The following is a 23,408-nucleotide window of genomic DNA, read 5'->3' on the forward strand; positions in this document are numbered from 1 at the left end:
ATAAATCAGATGCATATCAATATATGTCAAAAGTTGTTATATGCATATTAGGCTTAGGCTTAACTGTATATACATTATGCTTTATTATATTACATTATTATTTTAGTGGCTGATTTTCATATTTCCTACTTACTCATGGACGACCAGCAGGCTCATAGGGTAATTTATGCACCATTACTGAAGGGGGCGCAGCAGGCACAGAGCCGCTTCATCTACCTGCCGGATTTAACTGTCCCAAGAACTCAACTTGTAGTAAACTGACTACTGGCGTACACTTTTTTGCGACTTTTCCAAGTTTACCTGCACAAACTGAGGAGAATATCGCGAGTTTTGTTTGTTTGGAGCTTAATTACTTTCCTCCAGGAATGGCTGCTGATTTGCTGTTTGGAGGCAGAGCTACGTTCGTCCAATTGAGGTAAAGCAACTTTTCATGAAAACTTTCAAACTAACGGCTAGTCAAACGTGGATTCTTTCAGATTTGTTACATATTGTGTGTACGTTCATGAATTTATTTCACAATATCTGCTATTAAAAACCAAGTTATGATGGCTCCACGGTGGGGCCGCACCCACTGGGGATCGAACGTACAATCTTCTGATTCGCAGTTAAACGCGTTAGGTACTGTCATTATCCACTTTAATTGAAGTTTCTGAAAATGAACGATAAATAGATTATGTTGGCAATTTATGGCCATTTCTTGACCATGCGTTTTATATCAGTAAGTAACATCAATGTTATAACCAAATAGCCATACTGGTATTAACTGTACAATATGTTCTATGTCAGAAAATCAGCTCCACTTCAAAAATATTATTAACACCCATATACTGTGGTTCTTATCATCTAGCTGGTTATGATTGAATTATCCCTGTTTTTGGTTGATTATTGCTGACATTCTCCGTACTTAATAAACTTTAATATTAACAATATAGCCTAATTCTTGGTGGTTATACCGACAACGATTGGTCGGATCTTGGCAGGTGCACTGAGGGGGGATTGGTTGTATGGGGATCCTGGTGGGGGTGCTGCTTCTTCTTGGTTTCTGGTGGGATTCATGGTGCTGATTGGCAAACCACAGGTGACACTGGCAACGCTCTTTTTGAGCGAAAGCCAAAGATTAGATGAAGGTAAGATAGTTACATACAGTCTATGGCTAGTTAGGAGTCTATTTTTAGAGCGCAAAAGGAACCGAGCCAGCCAGGAGTCGAACCTAGAATCTTCTGATCCGTAGTCAGACGCGTTATCCATTGCGCCACTGGCCCGATGAAGATCCAGTTTAGTCACATATTCCTGAACTATTTGCAAATGAAAAAGCGCTCTGTGTATAAGCGGTAACGGGCGTGAATTAAAAGTTTGGAGGACTGTTTTCTTGGTCGGACAAGGAAGTTTTAATGACTGGGGCCTACAGTGATTTGCTCCGTATTCCGATACGGAGCTGTTAGCATAAGAAGGCTGCTTGTGATCATAAACAGTTGAGAATCGTGGTTTACATAATATGTGAAACAAACGAGAAAGCAAAAACACGATGGCATATGTAAATCTCTTCCTCGGCTAAACCAAGGATTAGCCGAAAATAGTTTAATTTGCACATTCTGAACGCGAAAAAGCGACGAGCCAGCCAGGAGTCGAACCTAGAATCTTCTGATCCGTAGTCAGACGCGTTATCCATTGCGCCACTGGCCCACGTGACTGAAACAGGGACAAAAGCGTTTTTGTAATTTCGCAACACAAGAAATATTGATCAGTTATACTGTTCTTTGTGGAAGCTTTATGTCAAATTGTGTTGTATTTTAAATCGTGGCTAATGAACTAAAAAATAACATTAACATTAATGACAAGACGTATGGCAATAATGACCTTGTCTCGTTGCCCGCAATGCCCCCATTTAACCAACAGGTGGCGCAGTTGGACCATAAACTGTAATCTTTCCTCAGAGACAGACATTGCCTCTGGTGTCATAAATTGATCTTAACTATATGCCCATTTTCTCACTGGCCATTCTTGACAGATTCATTTAAGCAAGGAGTAGTTAGGGGATCAACATTAATAAAACTTAGTCATTATTACTGTAAGAAAGGCAAAGTGATAAAAATTTGCAGGATTTTTGAATCACCACAGTCAGCGAAAAATCCCAGGTGTTTTGTGTTTTCAGTTCTATCACTGCCTGGGGTGTAGTATTGCAACACGTTTTCATGTTTGAACTCACACAGTGAAATCAAGCAACAGTACTGTCTGTCCTGTTGTGGCACCACATCTGTATTAATGTGGTGTTTTAACTGCCTGTGTGGGAGATAAGACATGAACCAGAACACAAGGGGATCACTAAAGTATCTTTTCCACTTTCACTTACAGATTTACAAAGCAACTTGTGCTTTGGATAAATCAATATTTTGCTGCGCTTTATTTAGTGTGGCTTTTTTTGATTTGCACACTTCTTCTCAAGGCCAATGCATACAGTAGATATTTAGGTCACCCGTGCAAACTGTAAAATATTCACTGAAAACATTCACAAAAAAGACCATTACTCTGCAGAATGCACACATAGGCACACTTTTCAATGTAGCCAATGAAAAAGCAGATGACTTCATCCTTCATGGTGGAGGCGCTGGTTTTATGTTCACTTCACGGATGCAGAATTACATGGAAGTAGGTTTCATTTGAATATTGGTTGGACACATGAAATGGGAGATTTGAGTGTCAAGCACGGTTCTGCACTCAGGTTCATTTAAGGCACCAATTTGTACCTACTGTGCATCAGTTTACAGTAAAAATGTCTATTTATGTGCAGGAAAACACAAAGACAATTCAAAATGTAATGTGACATATATGGATCTAATTGTGTTTTCAAATTAGATTTTGTGGTTGTGTGGGCTCATAATTGATATTTTTAGAATAAAAAAAGACCCACCCTCATCTGTTGTGTCTATAATATACAGCATATTTGACACATTAAGTTCAGGTTAAATTTCAATCTTGTATTGGGTGTGTTTTTACCTGGATCGACCTAAACGATGTAACACATTTACTTTTACCAGTTTACATAATCAGGAATTAGTACCTTTCTAAAACCATTATGTTCGCTGAAGAAAATGGTTTCTGCTTTGTCTGGATGATATCTTTGACATTTGCTTGTCTTCACTACTCTTTACTATTTGTAGCAACAGTGAGATAAGGCTCATTTCCATGCACTGGACACGTCCCAACTTGTTCTTGGTAACCTGAGCGACACATGCTGGCATCCTGCTTGTACAAACAGGATATTTAAGTAACCTATTATTGGATTTTCATTAACTTTGTTCAACAGCTCTGGGGGCTATTTGATTTCTGTGATCACCAAGATATGAGGCTTATACGATAAGACAGTGAGAACCTTTTAAATGAAAACTACAAGGAAACGAACAGTTGTGATAAAAATGCATCTTTGGTTGCACAATATGTCGCCACCATTGCTTTGTTGTTGCATACTTTTAGTTAGTATTGTTATTTTTGTATACTTTATATTGTATTTCTGAGATTGTTTTTCGGGCATCATTAAATTTAGAAACAGAACTGGATATAACATTTGCACAGTAAGAAGGACAAAACATTCATGTAAGTGAACTTCCACCGATCACTAAGAATTATGCTGATGCTGACTCACTGCAGTTCCTCTCAGCAGTCACATGTTCAGACATCGGATTTCTGTTGCATGTGGTGTACGTAGCAGCTACTCAGAATCATCCTGTTCACATTTTCAGCACAGACACAACCACAGAACCACTGAGCAAAGATGTGCTCTCATACATACCCCTAAAAGCTTCCATAGAAAACGACTAGACCTCACTTTTTTAATTCTTGAAGATGTTTGACCTCTCATCCAAGAGGCTTTTTTTAGTTAAAACTGATGGGGAGTCCCAAATAAATAATATGACATGGCAAATCACATGGCTAATGTACCATTGGTCACCCAAGACTCATATGTATGGACTTTCTAGGGAGGGATCTCAAGACTGCATTATAGGTACCTGATAAGTGGTAGATAGATAGATAGATAGATAGATAGATAGACAGACAGACAGACAGACAGATAGACAGATAGATAGATAGATAGATAGATAGATAGATAGATAGATAGATACATAGATACATAGATAGATAGATAGATATCTAGATAGATAGATAGATGTCTGGGGAAATCCGGGGTATCCAGTAGCTCATACATGTCAGATTTAAGAAAAATAATGAAACCAATGTACAAAAACAAAACACAATAAACATTCAAATTGTGCTGCTTGAAGAAATAAGGCGAAACAATTGCTGATATTTACAATAAAGGTGCAAATTTGCTGCCATTTATATTAAGAAACAGTCTAAATACAATGTAAAAATAGCACAAATAATATGCATAAATGGTGTCATAGACATGGCTGCTTCAGATTCATAGACTCCTCTTTTAAATGATCTGCCTTTTCGGTCCAGAATGTGAACTTTTCCGCCTTCAAAGTAAAACCTTTTTGTTTTATTTTATGAACTGCTGAGTCTTCTCCTGGGGAACTGGCTGTCTTATATGAACTCAAACATTTGATTTGTGGAAGTTAAGGCGAACAATCATGACTCTTCACACAAATTGTGCTTTTTATTTAATCTTATCATTGTGCTTCCTATTGAAAACTCCTTTTCATTCATGCGTAAACAGATGTTTGCAGTTACAATTACAATTTAACCCGCACTCTCTTAGTTTTACACATTTAAAACGCATGCACAGCAAAAATGTGCGCACAACTTGTGGCTAAAATCACATCCGACCCGTCCCACCGGTGCATAAATCGAGCGCACCCACGGCTCCCTGTAACCCCGCCCCTCCGGTTAACTCCCCCATGACGTCAGCAGAGTCCTCCCAATGCGGGGGCTCTGTGGATGGGCTCTGGCTGCACCGTGGAGAAAACGTGCATTGAGTCCGTGTGTGGTGTCAGCGACAAATAAACCCGAGCAGCGCGCACCGAGCCGCGGTGAGAGGCGGTGGAAGCTGCTGCATCCAGGCGGCAGCTCCGGATAAACACAGGGATTCACGGGTGTATGCATTAATGAGTGTGTGCGGATACCTGGCGCTGCTGGACGGTTTTCGAGGATTTAAAAGCGGACTGATGGAGCTGCGGGCACACTGAGGATCTGCCCCCCAGACCGACTCCCCGCGTCCCTGCATGTGTTTCCTGGCATGGAATCGTTTTCTCTGCTAATTCATCAAAGGGTTAATTGATAAAGTCCTGTTTTGGGACCTCATGGTGCTTGAAGGGTAAGCAGAATCCGGAGTGTCGGTGTTTTGTTTATCAAATCAGCACCTCGTGGATCCCTGCGTGTCTTTTGTTTTGCAGTCCAGCCCCTGTATGCCTGTCAACAAAAATGCAAAGCTGGTGCATTTCACCCAGAGTGTTGTCTTTGTGTGCGTGGCTGTTTGCAAACAAAAACACACCCCTGGTCTGTGTCTCTTGTGTTAGCAGGGACATGGACGGGATCGGGAACACCATGCAGAAGAAGGCTGCAGAGCTGGAGCGGCTCGCCGAGGTGCTCGTCACCGGGGAACAGCTCAGGTCGGTCGGTCACTCCTGGTGCAAACCCTCGCTGACCTCCACGGTCGGTTGCAGCTTCTTTCAGGGGGAAGTTCTGGCATATTTGTGAAATAATGCATTTGCAGTGTGACATAGCTAATAAGTGTTTACTTTATGTGTGTGCAGCCGTGCATGCTGTGGTCAGGACTCTAAATGAGAGCAGTGGGTGTTGTCACTGGTTGATGATCATGCATGGAGCTATTCTCTCTCTCTCTCCTTACCGGCCCTACAAGCAAGTTTCAGCGCCTCTGCAGTGTTCACAGCCAGACAAAGACATCCACACATGCCTCATCTATGTAACATGACAGCCAGAGGCGTTGTAATGTCTGGATTCTGAAGGATGTTTCTTTTCCTTGTGTTCAGGCCTGAACGCACCGTTAATTTTCGGTTGCTCCACCAGCACAGTGCCCTTTGAGCTGCACAGAGGAAGATGAACCTACTAACCCTGTGTCATTATCATGCCCTGCCCATTCATCCTATCAGGGATTTGAATCCAGCCGGTGTTGCTGACATGTTGTACCCTTTGACCTGCAGCACTGTACGCAGAGATCAGCTTCATAACCGTGGTGGCGTTCGCTGCCTCATAACCCCAGCAGTGAATAGAGGCTCAGGCGGTCAAGCATGGCACCAATGCCTGGAATTTCAGCCCCCGATTGAACCACGAGGAAAACACGGAGTTGTTTTCTCCAGCTGGCTCTGAGAAATTGAATTTTGCTGCTTCTGAAGAGCTGTAGCAAGTAACACTGAAGTCATCCCCTCGAGAGATTAATAGCTGATCTGAGCACGTACTCCTCAGTGTACTCTCACTCAGCCCCAGAGTGTTTATCATCGCATGCTTTGTGTGTGTCAGTGTCCCTGGCACAGCTGTGAACACTGAGGCTGCCAGCTGGCAGCGTGACTGGTGTCGCTGAGCAGAGGGCTGCTTGGGCTTTCTGTCTCCAGAGTCCTCTGAGACGCTGCTGCTGTTCTGGGCAAAAGGACTTGAGGTTGTTGAGGTTGTGACATAGAAGACTCGTGTCTCTTCAGCCTCTGTATATGTTTCCTTTCTGCCTCCTCTGCAGATGTTGTTTCGTCAGTCGATCCATCACAACCGTTTGATGGATTGCTATTAAATTTGGCTCACATATCCACATCCCCCCACAGGATGAAGCCTGTTGACTTTGGTGACATTTTGACTTCTACTCTGGACTCGGTGAAGTTCACATCTGTCACTGTTGGCTGGATTACCATGAACTTTGATATAAACATTCATAAATCACTTATGTTTATACATTTCAGTAACCTTTGCCTTTAAATTTCATTCAGTATCACCATGTTACTGATAATGCTAATTAGCACATGCTATCATGCTGCCATCTATAGCTAAGGTGAAACTGTGAACACAGTAAACATCATACCTGCTTACTGTTGCATGTTGCATTGTCATTGTGGTCATGTTAGAATGCTGATGTTAGCATTTAGCTCAAAGCACTTCTGTGTCTGAGTACAGTCTCACTCAGCTGCCTGTCTATGAGGAGCTGCTTTCACATTTAATAGCAACGCTGGATATGTATTTCAGATATCAGCAATGAAATTATGACAAATAATGTCACTTTTGCCATTCATGTGTATGAGGTTTCTCATTAAAGATGTCTATAGATCACCTGTAGATATCTGCAAAGTAAATAGTGAATATCTGCAGTTGTAATTCCAGTTTCATATGTCTAAAATGTATTTTTTTTCCATTATGAATTCTAGTTTAAGATATCTTTAATTCCTCTTAATTAAAGTTGTCTATACTGTCTCTTATAGATTTCTTAATTTAAGTTTAAAGTAGTTGGAATAATCTATCTCAAGCTGGAATTCTGCCAAGTCAAAATCTAATTACAGATATCACGAACTAGATTTTTGACGAGACTAATCAGCTTAGCAAACATCTCTAGTTACATTAGAAGCTACGGCAAGCAGGAGGTGGAGACATTCTATGGCACTGCAGGCGTGACCGCATATGACGTGCTGTTTTACCACCGTGTCAGAGCAGCCTGAGGCCCACGTTCTGGTAAATTTCGACCACAAGACTCCCAGTAACTGAAGCTCCCATTCTCCAGAAATTCCTCACTGATGAGCTCTTCCTATTTTACGGCATTCTCTCACGATTTTGTCCACCACAGCAGCTGCCATTGCTTCTACTGACACGGTGTCCAATGGGAAGGCCGTGCACAAAAATATGGACTATTTACAATCGAGATATGTGCAGGTGTTGTTTTGGCTAATTGAAAATGAATCATGGATAACTTTATCTGTTGCTCTGACCAGTCAAAATCAATCAGTCAGACTTTATTTATAGAGCACTTTTTGTACAAATGAAATAAAATAATATAAAAATGCAAGAAAACAATACAAACAACCCTTAACGCCATGTTATAAATAAAAGACTTAAAAACACCGAGGAAACGCTATCCTGTATAACACATGCAATGAGATAAACTGAAATAAAATAAACATCCATCATTAAAATATAGGTAGATATGTGAATGGCAGAATAGAGGTCAGAATTAGGAAAAACAGAATAAAAAGGAAGTAATAAACGATACATGAAATGGACTACAATATGTAAATAAGTGATTAAATACAGAAATTAATAAATCAAATTTGTTCTAGGAAGAGTAATTAATAAATATAATCCATGAAATCCATCATCAACACTTCAGAAGGACATTGCTGGTATTTGTTATGTTGATTCTGCTTGTCAAACTCAGCTATTTAAAGTTAGAAACAGCTTGTGGACTCTCATTTTTCTTACATTTAACAGTATAAAGCCACACTTTCCCCAAGTGTTTCCTTCACTGTTCACCTCAACTCCCTGATTAAGCTTCGTCTGGAACAAACCGAAGGACGATATGAAAAGCAGAGAAAGTCACAGCCAGTTTCATTCCGCCAGCAGCAGCATTCATGATTACAAAATTCCACCTGATATGAACAGCAGCAGGTATAAAAGCGAGGAGTGTCCACACCTTTTGTTTATTCATTTTATCACGAGTCCAGTTCAGGGAACATGACACAGTTCCTGATACTGATAACAGAACACTGGCTGGTTTTTTTTCTTCTTTTTTTTTTTTACATCTTTGTGTCCCATCGTGTCGTATCTCAGGACAGATCTGTATTTTATGCTGAAAAACAGACCGACATCACGGCACAGAGTCCCAGGCAGCTGCTGTAGTGAGTCTTGTGACCAGTTCGTAGTTGTAAATGGGGAGTTTGTTGCACCGTGGCAGGCAGAATGTGGATTTATGAATGCTTTCATCCGGAGTCATTCAGAAATCCTCCTGCCTGCTATTGTTTCTCGGCGCGAGTGTGAGATTTTGCTTCCAGCTTCTTTGTTTTTATGTGAGGATTAGACTGAAGCTGGGCACAGAGAGAGGATGATGATGATGTCTGAATGTTAAGTCTGTAAGTCCTTCAGCTGAGCTTGTTTGCCTGTCTCGAGTCCTGGCAGAATAGTTGGACCGAAGCGAAGCTGTCGGTGCTAATCTGGAGCGATGCTGGCCAGCTGCACACGGACTCAGCATGCAGTGGAACTAGCCAGCTGCAGGAGGCTTGGCTGAGACTTGGCTTTTGGCTCTTTCTCAACATTCAGGTTCAGGTGGAGGTCAGTGTGGTGATGTGAAACCCACGTCAAGGCCGTCCACGAGAGCTTTATCATGTTATCACGCGACATTGTAAGACATATAGTATATAATATAATAATTTAATGACATTATACATTCCTGCAGATGATGTTTAAATGGCATAAATTCACCTCCAACCTCCAGGACTGGTTTGCCCTGTCAGCTTTTTTAAACAAACACTTGACCTCGTGTGTTCAGGTTGTTCTTGAGTCTCTAAATCATTTTTTGTGCTCTTTGAAGATTGTTTATCTAAGATGCTCAAATATGAAACGCACGTCACATAGATAAGTACAAAAGAAAACGTAGGCTGTTCTGTTTAAACTTCTGAACTCCAAGTGAGTTTTTCTCTCCGGTCACAGTTTTACTTACTCAGGGCTCATTTTTCTCTCTAATATAAAGTCCTGTACCTGTATGGAAACAACACAATCATTGCTAGAAGGAGACAGAATTCAGAACTATCTTATGTGTACTATAATAGTCAGAATACCAGAAATGATAAAGAGCAAAAGCTGATTTGATGATTTATTTTACAGAAGAAATCTAAAAAACTGAAATTACCATCTACACTTTCCAAGTTCCCACTTGTGTTACCAATGCTGGAAAAGAAATAGTGGCCCTACATGCTACAGACATGTAACTTCTACAACTTCTACAAACAGGCGCTTTCACACATCTGCACATCAGCAGTAGAAAGATGTTTCGCCATGCTGAATGTATCTTCTGGCAACTCGCTAATCTATATAATCATTTTGAGCCATGCTGCATTTATTTTATTGATCAACTATGTTTGAGTTTACTCTCAGTATCTCTAATTAATTTTTGTGCTTTTCTCCTCTTTGTGTAAACACAGCCTGCAGTCCAGCCGAAAAGTACCTGAATTTTTGTCACCTTACACGAGTCTCTTATAGCATCTTGGCTGTGCTAAAGAGTGCAAAAATTTTTTTTAACAGGATCTGGTGAAACCATTTATTTTTGATGGATTTTTGAATTAGACATGTAGAATAAAATGACAAATTAAGACTTATCACAACTTTTGCTGTACATTTAGTTATTTTTCCTGATGGAACCACATATCAAAAGTAGTTCTTTTAGGATGGAGGGGATGTTGAAAATCAGATGATGATTTCAGTTTTCATTTGATAAATAGTGTAAAAAAGTACAACATGCCTGTCAAACCCACTAACATATTTTGGAGTTCAGAGGGTTAAAATGAGAAATAAGCATGTATTATATAAGCACTCATCAGCCAGAAGATTAAAACCACTCACAAGTGATATAAATAACATTGATCATCCTGTTAAATTCAAATTTTCCCATTTAGATTATTGTAACTCCTTTCTCTCTGGTCTCCCCCTCAAGTCCCTCCATAAACTAGTTCAGAATGCTGCACCAGGATACCTTCTCTCCACCACATCCCCCCTGTTCTCCTACAGCTTCACTGCCTCACAATCACATTCCGCATTATCTATAAAGCCATGCTCCTGGCCTGCAAGGCCCTCCATAACCTCGCCTCCCATACCTCACTGAACTCCTCCACATAAACACACCCAGCCGGACTCTCAGATCGTCTTCCTCCTTCTTCCTTAAGGCATCTACACACTGTGAGATTTGAACAATCTTATAAGTTCACAGCTTGCTACACTGCTACAGCATGGATCTAATAATCTTTGGGCACGACGTGAAGTTTGCTCTGTGCAGATTGCACGATGAAAATGCAGCTGAATCGCAGCCTACGATGTACGTGAATCGACATGAATGCAGAAAAATACAACGTTATAAGCGTGCGCCGTCCATCAATGAAAAATAAATAACCGAAGCATAAACGGAGCGCCTACGATCACAGGGAGATGAACGGAGTCCTCGCCCTTGTGACATTTATGTGTTGGGAGAGAAATCCCAAAAAAGGAAATATGCTTCCATACTTTGTCCTTTTTTGTCCGGTTGTGGTACGAGCTGGAGGACACTTCAATAAGGCTTCTGCTGCCACAACTCTACTAGGATGTCTTCTTTGTTTAAATCCCACACACTTGTTGTGATGCGTTTTGCAATTGAAGCCGCAAATCATCTATTTGGGTTTAGCACCAGTGTCGCGCTGATCAGTGTGTCATTTCATACTGCATTTCTATTGGTTAGTTAGTTGCAGTCACACTGAAATGATCTCCCCAAATTTCTGACAGTCAGAATTTTATCGCAGCGTGTTTTCGATCGCAAGACAACGGTTGTCCTTGAACCTGTCTCACAGTGCGATGTAGGACCACTGATTTAGAACCAAGACCAAAGATATCGCCACGATTCTCTCACGATTGTTATCTTTCATCTGGGACGGCTGAAAATTGCACAGTGTGTGGTGGCCTTCACTCTCCCTTCTGCCCGTATGACCACCATGGGGTCCAGAGCCTTCAGCCACTCGGCCCCCGACTCTGGAACTCCCTCCCACCTGACATTCGTAACATTGACACGCTGGACACTTTCAAATCCCGTCTCAAAACCCACCTGTTCAAACAATCCTACTCACTCTGACTTTCATCTCACTGCTACGTTTTGCTTCTGTTTTTAAAATAGTTACATTTCCTTCTTTAAAACTTTTTACCACTTTAAGTTTTAAATTGTTGATGTGTTTTAACTTTGCTTGCTTTGTACGGTGTCCTTGGGTGTTTTGAAAGGCGCCAATGAATAAAATCTATTATTATAATTTTCTGCTGGGAAACCCTGGGTCCTGCCATTTACACGGGTGCTGCTTGAACCCATATCACTTAATTTAACATATTCCAGACCAAACAAACCCCTGTGTCCCAACAGCACTCCCTGAGCAGGACAGTGTGGCTCCTGACTCTGCAAAGACTGCTCAGGAATGAGTCTAAGAATGACAAAGAGCTCAGGGCGTCGACCAGCATCTTAACTCCCTCGATCCCAATTCAGTCGAGCATCTATGAAATATGTCGCAACAAGCCAGCTCCACAGAGGCCACAAACCACAACCCACAGCACGCAAAGGATCCACTTACAATGTTCTGGTGTCGGACACCACAGGACGCCATCAGAGGTCCTCGTCCTGAAGGGCCACAAATGGAAACCAACACAACTTTCGGCAGGCGCTTTTAACGTTGTTGCTGATTGATGTGTCTCATATCTCTGCACCACAGAGCTGCGTTGCTGTCTAAGAATTATTCCAAACACACTGAGCCACACGGCTGCTCTGAGTGACGGCTTCCTTCACTATCATGAACACCACAGTTTACTTTGAGTCAGTCCCACAAATCATCATCCTGCTGCCATAAATTCTCACCGGAGCAACAAATTGCAAACTAATCCACTGCTGAGAATAATCCCCCAAGAAGTTGGAAATAATCCTCCTGTTTGTGTAACCTTTGCTAAAGACGACAGCGTCCAGCTGTTTTGGGAAATTATGGAGATTTTTTTTCATGAATGAAACCATGTATTTGTATTATTTGATTTTATTTGTTTTAAAGATAATGCATCTTTAGTAGCAGCATGTGGGCATAGAGCTGAATGTCACTGACAGGTCATCTGCCTCACTCCAGTCTTCCTGTTATCACAAGTGTCCAACAAAACAAAGTATAGGTTCTCATTCATTTTTAAAAATTTTTTTTTTACAAATTGTGTTGAAGAATCCTTAAGAAGGGTCTTTTCTTTTGCAATTTATTTGTTTGATTCCAGGCTGGTGACTGATTCATGGCCTTCGGTTGAACCAGAGAGTTTTTTAGTTATTCATGGAATTTGGTTGCTGCACACGACTTATTTTTGACAATTTTTTAAAAATATACCTGTGAAATAAAGTGATTCTGATTAAAATATCAGAATTTTAAATACAAATTTGGTTAATTTCTCACACAATTAGTTGTAGGACTGTCAGAAAGTTGAAAATCAGACAGCTCTTACTGTTTATACGGTTTAATTTCTGGATTATATGTATAATTTCTGGATTTTGTTTAGATGATAGACCTTTAAAGCCTGTTGGTAGGTTTTGGATTTCAGAAGGTGAAGCAGTAATGCCAGTTTTGTTTTTGAAATATCAAGATACAGATCGTAATTGTTGTTAGTTGGTAGTTTTTTTTGAGGAATCATGAAGAATCCTCGTGAAAATGGTTTCCAGCTGCATAGTCACTCACGGTTTATGGTTTATGACTGCGCCAAGGAGTTCAGATGTTTTTTGTTTTACACAGTATCTGGTTACTGCACACTGCTTACTTTTGACAAGTTTTTAAATTCTACCTGTAAAATGAAGTGATTCTGATTAAATATTATGATCTCAAGCCAAAATCTGGTTACTTCCACAAACAGATGAGGAAGTTGAAAATCAAACAGTTTTTCCTGTTACTTTATGGTTTCTGGCTCTGATAATGCAGAATTTGGGGATTTTTTTTTTCCAAGATAACAGATATTCCACGCCTGTTGCTAGGTTTTGGACTTCAAAAGGGGAAGCTGTAATGTCAGTTAGGTTTTTAAAATATCAACACAGAGTTGGTAATTGTTAATTTCTTTGAGGAGTCATGCTGAAAAATACTGAAGAAAATGTCTATTGTCCTGCTGCTTCTTTGTTTCCAGGCTGCGGCTGCATGAGGGGAAGGTGATCAAGGACCGGAGGCACCACCTTCGAACTTACCCAAACTGCTTCGTTGCCAAGGAGCTCATCGATTGGCTGATCGAACACAAGGAGGCCTCCGATCGAGACACGGCCATCAAGATCATGCAGAAACTTCTGGACCAGAGCATCATCCACCACGGTGAGGCTGAGAGTGTGTGTGTGTGTGTGTTAGTCTTGTGCGTGCTTCAGTTGTGTTTTCCGTTTTCTATAACAGCGAGGGTCTCTCTCCATGTCTTCCTCTCTTCCTCTCTTTCTTTCCTGACATTTTCTGGGAACAAGCAGTGCCTTTTAATAGATGACTCTCGCTGTTTTCTGGCCAATTTGGCTCCAGCACAGCGTCTCGCTACCTGCTGCACATTTGACCAGACTCTGGAGACAAAGAGAGGACTGCCTTTGTTTTTAATTGATGCTTAGACACAGCCAACTTCATATTAAATCGACCGAACTGTAGGTTAATGAATTTAAGATGTTTATATGTGAGTAGTTGCTTTATACAAAGACAATCAACATTCCGATGAGGCCCTAATGGGACATTTCATGCTGTATTCTGTCATCGTAAATTAGCTCCAGCAGATGCAGATGGTCGTAACGTAAAAGTGCCTCTGCAGCTCGCAGTTAGATGCCATTGAAGCAAATGGATTTAGCTGTAAAGTAAATGTGGAGTTTGTTGGCTTGTTAGTCAAAGGTGTTAATAATGTTAAACAGGTTTTGATGTTTATTTGGGTCTCTTAAGTTAACTGTCAAGCAGCGTCTGGATGGATTTTGCTCCTGTCACGTTTTTACTCACCGTAGGTTCATTTTTCACTGCAATGTAAAGTAATTCACTGCTATAGAAACAACACAACCATGACTAGAAGGAGAGTGAACTCTAGCATGTTTTTATTCAATATATCAGTTAAAGTGCCATAGATCAGAAAAAACTAACAAATGTTTAATCTTTTTGATGATTTATTTTGCAACAATCTGAAAAGCCTGGAATGGAAATCTAAAACATTTTTCCAAGTGCTTGCTGGTGTTACCGTTTCTGTGAAGAAATTATGGCTCTACAAACTATGCATTTTTAGCTACTTGCATTTTTAGATTGTTGTTGTCTGCCTTGTTTTTGTCCAAACAGCCTGCAGTTCAGCCGACAAGTACCAGAATTTTTGTCAAGTAGACTGTTGGCTGGAGTGGCGTTAGTTGTTGCTTCTAGGTTGTACCGTATTTTTTGTTTTTTTACGCAATCTGGTTATTGTACGAGGCATATTTTTGACACATTTTTATAATGAGACATGTAGGATACAGTGATTCTGATGAAATATTACTATTTTCTGCTTGAATTATGTTAGTTTTCCACACAGAAAATCAAAAATGAGTTGAGTCTTACTTATTTTTCCGTTTCTGGCTGCGATAAATAAAAGTAATGTGTGCATTTGACAATTTAGGGTTTAGTAGCTGAAGTTATTATTTGTGGTATTAAAATACCTAGATAGAGAATTCAAGGAAACACCAAGGCAGCTCTGTCAGTGTCCATCTATGTCTATATATAGTGTATCTCTGCACAAAAGGCTCTACTTCCTCACAGTCTGTTAGTAACAAACTCTACCTGTTGTGGTTCTTTGTCTCCAGTAATCCGTGTGTTTCTCTTACTAAAGTATATTTCCTGCATGCTGTGTTTGTAGTGTGTGACGAGCACCGGGAGTTCAAAGACATGAAGTTGTTTTACCGCTTCAGAAAGGACGACGGCACGTTTCCGCTGGACAGTGAAGCCAAGGTCTTCATGAGGGGGCAGAGGATCTATGAAAAGTATGCACACACAAACACAAACCCAAGCAGCAGTCATGCAGACATACACAACCATCCATGCTGTTTATGGTGTTGCAGTGAGAAGGGTTGAAAGAAATGGATGCATTTTTGACTGATTATCTCACTTTCAGCATGTAGCTTTAAGGAAATGGTGCAGCATTTGGGAAAACATGGTCATTTTTGTGTATTGTACAAGATTAGATGGGAAAATTGATGAATGGTGCTGGTATTTTTAACTGGAAACAGCTAGAATGTCTATATATTCAGGTTACGAAATCTGCCCTAAATAAGGCTTATAACAGTGTAAGAAACAGCAATTTGCCATTAATGGTGCTCGACTTTTTTCAGCTGGGATTATTAGACAAACACCAGATCAGATAATCAGTGAGCTATAGAGTCATTCAGAGGCTGATTTTCTAGAATTTGGATCGATGCCAAAATGTCTCCTCCCTTCTAGTCTTAATGCTAAACTAATGGGCTGCTGGTACCAGTTATGTATTTACAATACAGGCATGTGTGGTATGTTGATCTTTTAATCTGAGGTTTGACTAGAAGGAAAAAGGCCTAAAATGCTGAACTTTTCCTTTAAAGCAATGCAGATGTTCGTCTGTTGTGGTATAAAGTAGCAACTAATGTAAAGATTGTGTGTCTCAAATTAGTTGTTGGATCAACACAAATCAAAAGGCTGGGTGATTTATGTGGAAAATCTAAGTCAAGGTTCGGAGTGGATGACTTGGACTAGGTGTGACCCTGATCCGGCGTCCGTCAGGGCTCACCCCAACGTCAAGTCCATCAGCCTTACAGCAGGCCTCTGGGAGTGCATCGCTTAGGTGGAGGTGGTGGGTAACACAGGGTCAAAATGTTTTAAGACCATAAATTCTGTCTTGTACAGTGAATAGTTTGCCACAGCTTCGACTACAGGCTATGAGAAGTCCAGGTGACTGCAGACTAGCGCACCTTGGGAGACCTGCACAGAAGTGACAGGATAAAACAACGAAGGGTGAAGCGGCTTCATTTACAAATAGGCTGCTTCTGAGCCAGGGAGGGAAAACGTATGGAATTTGTTCATGCTGCCAAACTTTGTGTTTTTGCTGCTTGTTTTTGTAGTGGCTTGCATCTAATTTGAAATGAAAGTGTCCTTTGCTGCTACATTTGGTTGTGTCATTGCCCAGCCCTTATGATATCTTATCATAACAACAAAGAAGAAGAACAACCAAACTTAAAATTGCTGTCATGCCGGAGCACGCAGGCTGATAAGGGAGTTACTTTCTCATAAAATGTTTCATGTATTTTATTTATGTAGTACTCCCTATTCCTGCAGGCATATCCTCCTGCATTCCCTCTGTTTTAGTTTTACTGTGATGCACTGATATGAATGATTGGATGCATGATATTTAACTTGTCTCCATAAAGGCTGTGCTTGTGAAGAATACTGATGTGATGAATAGTGAGCTATGACTTCCGTATTTGATGCTGTTTCATGTTTTGGAGCTTCATAGCCCTCTTGGCAAACTATGACACATGCCATCCATGTACTTCCTGCTTTCCTCTCTGCATCTGTTTGTAAGAGTCGCTGCCGTTCTCCACAGCATGCTGATTGAGTACATCAGAAACTCTGCCACCCTTCACTTTTAGAAAATTTGTTTTGCTGGTAAATTTGATCCTATTAGATGAGAGTGCATATCTCGGTGCTGGCCTGCTTTTCGAGAGTAATAAAAGCCTGCAGGATTAGAAAAATCAGAGCATATTGGAGGCTTCTTAACAAGAGATGAGTCACAGCATTTGTTCAGAGATGAGCAGAGCAAATGGAACTGTTTTTGTTTGTCATCAGCTTTGTACCCATGTAGTATTTCCAGTGATGGTCTGACTAATAGTTTCTACCAAAACACCACAAGCGTGTATCTCCACCTGTCTGTCTGTGTGTTGGTTGTGTATCAGTGGCATCATCGCAGTTTTGGATTCGCACACTTTTTGTCTCTGTGAAGAAACACTCGAGCAAACAGTGCTTCTCTTAACACGTACGCAGTGACACACTTTATAAACAGAGACCTATTTTTTATGTGTGTTTCTGAGTCAACACACACACACACACACACACACACACACACACACACACACACACACACACACACACACACACACACACACAGAGTTGTTACATAAGAAAGAAATAGTCCAAGGGGAGACATCTGTCGTCTCTACTCTCTAAGCTATGTGTTTATGTAATCACCATGGTGCAGCCCAGCATTCACACACCCTCCAGCTCTACTCTGGTGGTTTCTTGCTTGTGAACTGCTTCACGGCTACACTTAGGGCACAAATAACAGTCCTGCAGCATAAACAAACAACCATCTTTCTTGTGCCTGAGTGCAAAGTGCAAACATGTCCCGTTGAGGGAAGATCGCTGTTCCTGCTTCCTGTTTTCATACACGTGAAACAATGTATGATTTAGTTCTGCGGTGAGCAGTTTTCTTACCTAAGCACTACACGGGTTAAAAAGGTGACTTTTTTTTTTTTAATCTAGGGTTTCGGATCAACAACATTAAAGTCACAGAAGTGGGAACCAGATCGTCATGAATGCGTAGGTTGTTGGCCTCAAACGGGAATTTGGCCTCATTACATGTCTGCCATGGCACGCTCATACAACGGAGAAGAAACGTAGGTTGATGTATATTCCCATTGGGGGGCTTTGTTTATTACGTAAATACCTATTTCTTGGGTTATCCCTGAAATCCACCGAAAATGATTCACCTGTATAGCCTCAATACATCAGTGATGAAAACCTGATTCTTGGCGTTTCCATGTTGGTGTGTTTATCAGTTGTTTATTAATCCTTTGAGGTATCTTCAAAACCCCCTCCAGTGAAAATCAATTTATTTACCTTGTTAACACATCCATATGGTGTTTTCTATACGCTGGAAGACGTGTCATGAGCGGACTAAGCAGTCATGGCTGAGTCTTCAGTCAGCTGCAATTGACTTGCAGGGTTGGGCTTTTCGCATCGCTATTCTTCTTCAACATTGGTCTCTAGTCGGAACATGTGTGACTGAATTACTCCAATAATATAACTTGCCATTGTGAGTAGAGCAGTTTTCCAGTGTTTGAAGAGAGTTGTAGGTGAGCTGGTGTGCATGGGGTGCAGCGAGCAGGAAGCAGTAGATGTAGAGAGAGTCGGGGTTTTGAAGGGTTTAATCAGTGACCGAGAGCAACTTTAATATCTAGTAGATGTACGGCATTTTGTTCAGACATTCATGATTGAATCCTTATAACTTTGGAAAACCTCAAGCGTTGCAATGAGGTTCAGATTTTTGAATTTTTAATGTTTGAGTGAAATGAATTCCTGTAAATGTAAATAGCGTTCCCATTAGCTTCAGCTATATTTTGCTTTTAGTGCTAAGTAACCCACAAACCATGAGGAAGAACACCAGTAACGTTCTTTCTCTCATCATGATTCCAAAACTGTTCACACTGAAACACACTTTGATCATGTTCATAACATGGAATCTTAAATTTTATATGGAAGGTAAACATAGTGAGCATGACAACACTAATTTGTCTGTAGACTGATGTTTGGAAGCCTTGAGTTTAAAATTAAGCATCATGCAACATGTGACACAAGTTACCAACTTTGATTGGCTATTCACCATCTTGGCGCCCTCAAATTAAAATTTGAAACTGAAATTTGACATCACATCCAAAAAGGATGGATCCTAAATTTGGGCATTGGGATGTTGTGCTTGTGCAGTGTGAGCAGTAGTTTCTAGTTTGTCCATTACACAAACAGTTTTATTACCCCTGAAATGGAGACTTTTGGTAACGACCCTGCTAGCCCTGGTTTAGTTTAAATACTGAATACAGTATCCTTGAGTGTTTTAAAATGCAGCAGAAACTAAAATGTATTCTCATAATTGTGAGTCTTACTCTGGGATTGAATTGCAGAGACTTTTGGAAAAGATGATTCAGACTCCCGTGCCTGTTTTCTGATTGGGTCTGAACCACTATGGTTCATTCTTGTGATCTCCTGTTGTACCACATCAGCCTTGGCCACCAGTTGTTTTCTGCATGAATTACAGACGCTGTTGACCTTGTTGTTTTATTCTAGCAGCCGTTCTGCAGCTAAGGGAATCAGTGACCTTCCTTTTCACCATTGCTGTCCGTCGTCTAGTATTTTCTAGGCAACCCTTCATGTCCAGCTTTATGTTGACACTGACATCTGCATGCCCCATGTACAGGAATGGTCATGTGATTTCAAGCATTGCTTGTATGGAGATGATTTCTAAAATGGAGCGAAAAGATCCTTTTCATTTTAAAATGCTGTTTTAATAGTGGGTGTAACCTAAATGTCCCAATAGCCGATGACTGCGTGACCATTTTCATCATGATCAAATACCAGAATGCTACAACTGAAGCAGCCACCATTGATTGTATTATTCACACTAGTCTGCCCTTATTGCATAAATCTGTATACATGTGTAAACTCATACAGCATCAGTCTACATGACTAAACAACGTGTTACATAAAACGTCATCCCCTTCAACCAGTTCACGTCTAGTTTTTCCACTGGAAAAATACACAGCCCTCCAAACACATGCACTGATCTCGGATGCTGTCGATTGTCAAAACTGCCTAAACAGAGTCCAGTAAACAAACCTCACAGAGATGTTGTTTTGACAGCAGTTCCTAAGCGACAGAGAGGAACATTTAAAGCATTGTTCGCTGTGTGGGCTGTTTACAAGAGTGTGGTCTAGATCAGGTCTGAAATTCATAAACGCGATTTTGTCATGCTCATATTGAAATGTCAAATCTTCTGAATAGATTAATCCTCGTGGCTCAGGTAGCAGAGCAGGATGCCCACTAACTGCAGGATTGGTGTTTTAATCCGAAGCTCCTCCTGTCCACATGCCAAACCCTTATGAATAATGCAGGTATCGGCTTAATTTAATCTTAGATTCACACGGCAAGAATGTGCACCTCTGTCCACATACACCTTCACACGGGATCCAGGATTTTATTTTAGCCTTATTACATTAGCTGTGCATTTTGTGCTTTGCTAAGGGATATGTCAGCAGTAGGAAGGCCCAGCTTTGCTATTCCACCTCCACACCCAGATTTAACCTGTCAGTGCAGGCATGAAACCAGCAACCTTGTGGTTCAAAGCTCACTTTGCTAGTTTACTTCAGCTGAATTTGAAATTGAATGGGATTTATTGTTGCAATATCAGTTCAAATTCAAAGTTTGCAGTTGATACTTGAAGGAACTGCATGCACAGAATTTTCATCACTCTCTCCTTAGCAAGCATTCAAGCTTTTCTGTCACAATTTCACAAGACTTGAGATACAATCTGTGTGTGTTTTGCTATTGTCCTAACCTGTGTGCACACATGCCTTTATTGTTATTTTGTTAGCGCACCAACGCTAGCTTTAGCATGTGAGAGAAATGCAGTTGGTCGATTCCATGGGACTTTTCAAGGCTAGAATACATCTCAGTTGAAAATACCAAAGACTGTGTTTAATTCGCAGGCCGACCTTTATTCTGAGCCTTTGTCAGCTTCGTAGAACCACAAAGAATTGTGCTGGTGGTTTTTGCATGTTTTCAGCTGCAACTGCAAATTGTATGTATTTTACAGTTCTTGTGGCCCTTTTTTTGTTTTTTGTTTGCTTGCATTCCAGACATCCATCACACTTAAAGTCTATTCAGTGTTTCTTTCTGTCAGTTATAGACATGCAGTATACATACAATACCACTGACAAACAACAACACAAACCTTTCATTTCTGAACATACCAGTACTTATTTAGAAATGATAATGACTGTGCTTCATTTATAACAGCTGATGGAACATTTCCACATGACCAACCAGTAACAGTAGGAAGTCATAGTAATACTGACAATTAAGGTTATTTCTAAACCATCTAAACCTCAAAGATCACCAGCTGGTTTGAAAAACATCTCATCTTTAAGAATAATGACAAGAATAACAGCATTTAATGGAGAGAGAAAATGTAAGAACAGAAAACTAATTTTCAGCTTTCCAATGGTCCTTGAGCTAACCATCAGGTTCAAGCAGGAAAATTAATCAAATATGAGCTTTGTTTGCACAACTGAAAAGCAATGTTTGATTCACAAGCAACCGACAGTCAAGTGACAGAAATTCAGGGACTATTTGGCTGTACTCGACTCAACTGCAGGCAGTGTGAGAAGACAAGTACAGAAAGAAATGAATGAAATGGAGAATGAAATAAATAAAATAAATGCAAGGTGGTTCAGAACTCGTATACAGAGTCTTGAGCAAGTTGTGGGAAGACTCATTCAGCTTGGTGAAATACCTTTCTAGGTCTGATTTGCAGTGGTGTGAAAATGGTTAGTCTGTGGTGGTTCTGAAATTGTGTGTTGTAAATTATCAGAAGTATGTAGTGCTAGTTTTTTCCAGCATTTGTAACACCTGTCGGCACTTGGAAAGATATTTTTTCATTTAAAAAAAGGAATAAATAACGAAAGTAATTCAACTTTCTTTTTTTCTTTTTTATGCTTTTTGGCATTGAAAGTGTCATACTGCGCAAAAGGTAATTTAATAAAAGAGGTTGTTCTGTTTCTATCAATATGCGGGACTTCCTATTTCAGACAGTGAGTTAAAATGCAACAGGAGAAAGTGTAGATTATTCTAGATTAGTCTGAGGTACACTAATGCTAAAGTGAAGCTGTCATTTATTCAGTTAGGGCCCTTTAGAAACGACTGAGTTAAAAGACTTGAAATATCGCAAATTTGGTATGAGAAAGTTAAATATTGTCATTTACAATATGTATGCGCTGGAGAGTCTGCATAATGGAAATATAGACACTTGCTGGAGAGAAAAGTAGAAACAACTCAGCTGAAAGGAAATATAAAAATGTGTTTGCATGTATGGCTGATGTGAGACACTTGTCATGTAGGAAAGAATAATAACTTTATTTACTGCTCTGTAAATAAGGTTCTGAATTAGGTGCAGTATTGGTTTTCTTACAGCTTAAACAGACACAGACTTTAACCACTGCTGAGACCAAACCCACAGGCAAACCAACCAAAACAAGTAGAAAAAAAAACCCGCAATATAATCACTTACTGTAAAATGGACAACTTAGCGTCTCCTCAAATTAGGCCTGTCACAATAAAAGGCTTCCAGTCATCTCTCAGATTACATCACTGCGGCCAAAAGAATTGATGATAACGATATTATCATGACATCGTAAGAAAATTTGCAGTCAGTTTCATCTTTAATCTAGTTTGTTGTGAATATTGTCTCTTTTTGTGGCCAAAAATGACTCTCAAAATACAAATACAGGTGGCAAAGAGCAGCTGCAATCATGTATGTTGTTCTTACCTGAGAACCAGATAATTACTGGTGCTGCATTATTTATGAAATTATTATTATTTGTGTATTATTAACATGTTTTCAATATTGCACTTTTTAAAATATTAGTCATCATTAGTGCTGGAATAATGCGACATGCCTACCTCAAATCATTCTCTATGTATTTGGAAAAATCGATCTCACTAATATTGACATTATTTTCTGAAACTGTGTTGCCTGTAGTGATTTTTTCTAGATCAGCACATGTAATGTATGTATGCATTGTTGACATGTAAATTTTGTCTTTTAATTTGAAATTTTAGTCACTCAATCTGGTAATTTAGAGGATGAACATTGGAAAGTGGTTTACTTCAATCCAGCTCTACTTAGAAATTAATTATATTTAGAAATTCCTTCGATTCTGTGTTAAACAAAGGCAAAATCTAAGAAAAACTCCA

The 23,408-nt window shown here is 40.1% G+C and overlaps 1 protein-coding gene and 2 non-coding genes across 5 annotated transcripts in view; 1 reads left to right on the top strand and 2 right to left on the bottom strand.

The window, feature by feature from the left end:
* Nucleotides 1-1,189: 1,189 nt before the first annotated feature.
* On the bottom strand, nt 1,190-1,262 carry trnar-acg (transfer RNA arginine (anticodon ACG)). Its single transcript has one exon. It is a non-coding gene; the product is annotated as a tRNA-Arg (tRNA).
* A 348-nt stretch (nt 1,263-1,610) lies between these two features.
* trnar-acg (transfer RNA arginine (anticodon ACG)) lies at nt 1,611-1,683 on the bottom strand. The gene has a single exon. It is a non-coding gene; the product is annotated as a tRNA-Arg (tRNA).
* Nucleotides 1,684-4,895: 3,212 nt separating this feature from the next.
* The window catches only part of LOC111574009 (DEP domain-containing mTOR-interacting protein), a 70,032-nt gene continuing 51,519 nt past the window's right edge, over nt 4,896-23,408 (top strand). The window contains exons 1-4 of one of the 3 annotated variants that reach the window (XR_008602723.1): nt 4,896-5,272; nt 5,478-5,567; nt 13,798-13,976; nt 15,499-15,622. Coding sequence is in view for 1 of the 3 variants with exons in the window: in XM_023278385.3 (XP_023134153.2) it covers nt 5,259-5,272; nt 5,475-5,567; nt 13,798-13,976; nt 15,499-15,622 (410 nt within the window). In the remaining 2 variants the exon portion in view is untranslated. Of the gene's footprint in view, nt 5,273-5,474; nt 5,568-13,797; nt 13,977-15,498; nt 15,623-23,408 lie in introns of all 3 variants that reach the window. The other 2 variants (XR_008602722.1, XM_023278385.3) reach the window with 2 other exon arrangements.

The sequence above is a fragment of the Amphiprion ocellaris genome, chromosome 9 (genome assembly GCF_022539595.1).
Source record: "Amphiprion ocellaris isolate individual 3 ecotype Okinawa chromosome 9, ASM2253959v1, whole genome shotgun sequence".
Taxonomy (NCBI): domain Eukaryota; kingdom Metazoa; phylum Chordata; class Actinopteri; family Pomacentridae; genus Amphiprion; species Amphiprion ocellaris.